Source organism: Condylura cristata, unplaced genomic scaffold, assembly GCF_000260355.1.
Source record: "Condylura cristata isolate star-nosed mole 26May11 unplaced genomic scaffold, ConCri1.0 scaffold00008, whole genome shotgun sequence".
Taxonomy (NCBI): Eukaryota; Metazoa; Chordata; class Mammalia; order Eulipotyphla; family Talpidae; genus Condylura; species Condylura cristata.
In genome coordinates, this window is record NW_004567109.1 from 16,065,147 (window position 1) to 16,065,969 (window position 823).

Here is an 823-nt window from a genome sequence, read left to right on the forward strand (position 1 = left end):
TCCTCTGGCTTCACGGTCTCCTCCCCATGCGGCGTCTCCTCCACACGCAGTGTCTCCTCTGGCTTCACGGTCTCCTCCCCATGCGGCGTCTCCTCTGGCTTCACAGGTTCATCCACATACAGAGATTCCTCTGGCTGCCTAGTCTCCTCAATATATAGTATATCCCCAGGCTTCTCAGTTTCTTCCTCATACCATGTCTCGTCTAGGTCACCTGTGTCCCCCAGGTAGAGAATGTCCTCCAAGTTCAAATTTCCTTCAAAAGATAGAGTAACTTCAGGGTTGAAGGTCCTTGCCTCATTCGTGGGTTTAGAGTTCTCTTGAAGACGAGAATTGGCCTCTGCTTGTGTTTCCCTGCAACAGAAATTATTTAAAGTAAGAGCAGCCACAATCCCATAATGGTGCGTGACTGGAGCCATTAGGCCACAGGCCCAGATTCAGTTTCTCACATCTCAGGGCATTTGTCTGCTCCCTCCTCTCTGTCCATCTGTCCCCAGATAGCCCATTGCTTAGATTCCCTGACTTCATCCCCATGATGCTAGTATCTTATCTCTGCTTACCCTGAGGACAGGACGCACACACTCCAGCCATCATTGTTTGTTCCATGGCCACGAGAAAATTCTATTATTGAGGTGAAACCTTTTCAATTTTTACCTACATTTGATTCTTCTTTTTAGAATCTGACAAATCTAACTTCTTTTCTCTGTAAGTTCTTTAGAAAAAAAAAACAAAAGATTTATTCATTTATGTATATATGAACTGGGGAACAGGCCAGAGGAGAGAGGATTCACCAGAGACAGAGTGGGGAACAGAATAGGCAGACTGA

General features: G+C 45.9%; 1 protein-coding gene across 1 annotated transcript in view; it reads right to left on the reverse strand.

Annotated features, from left to right (window-relative positions):
• SYNC (syncoilin, intermediate filament protein) overlaps positions 1-416 on the reverse strand; it is a 9,266-nt gene extending 8,850 nt beyond the window's left edge. Inside the window, exon 1 of the mRNA XM_012722098.1 lies at positions 1-416. Within this exon, the coding sequence (XP_012577552.1) occupies positions 1-416 (416 nt within the window).
• Between the last annotated feature and the right edge of the window lie 407 nt (positions 417-823).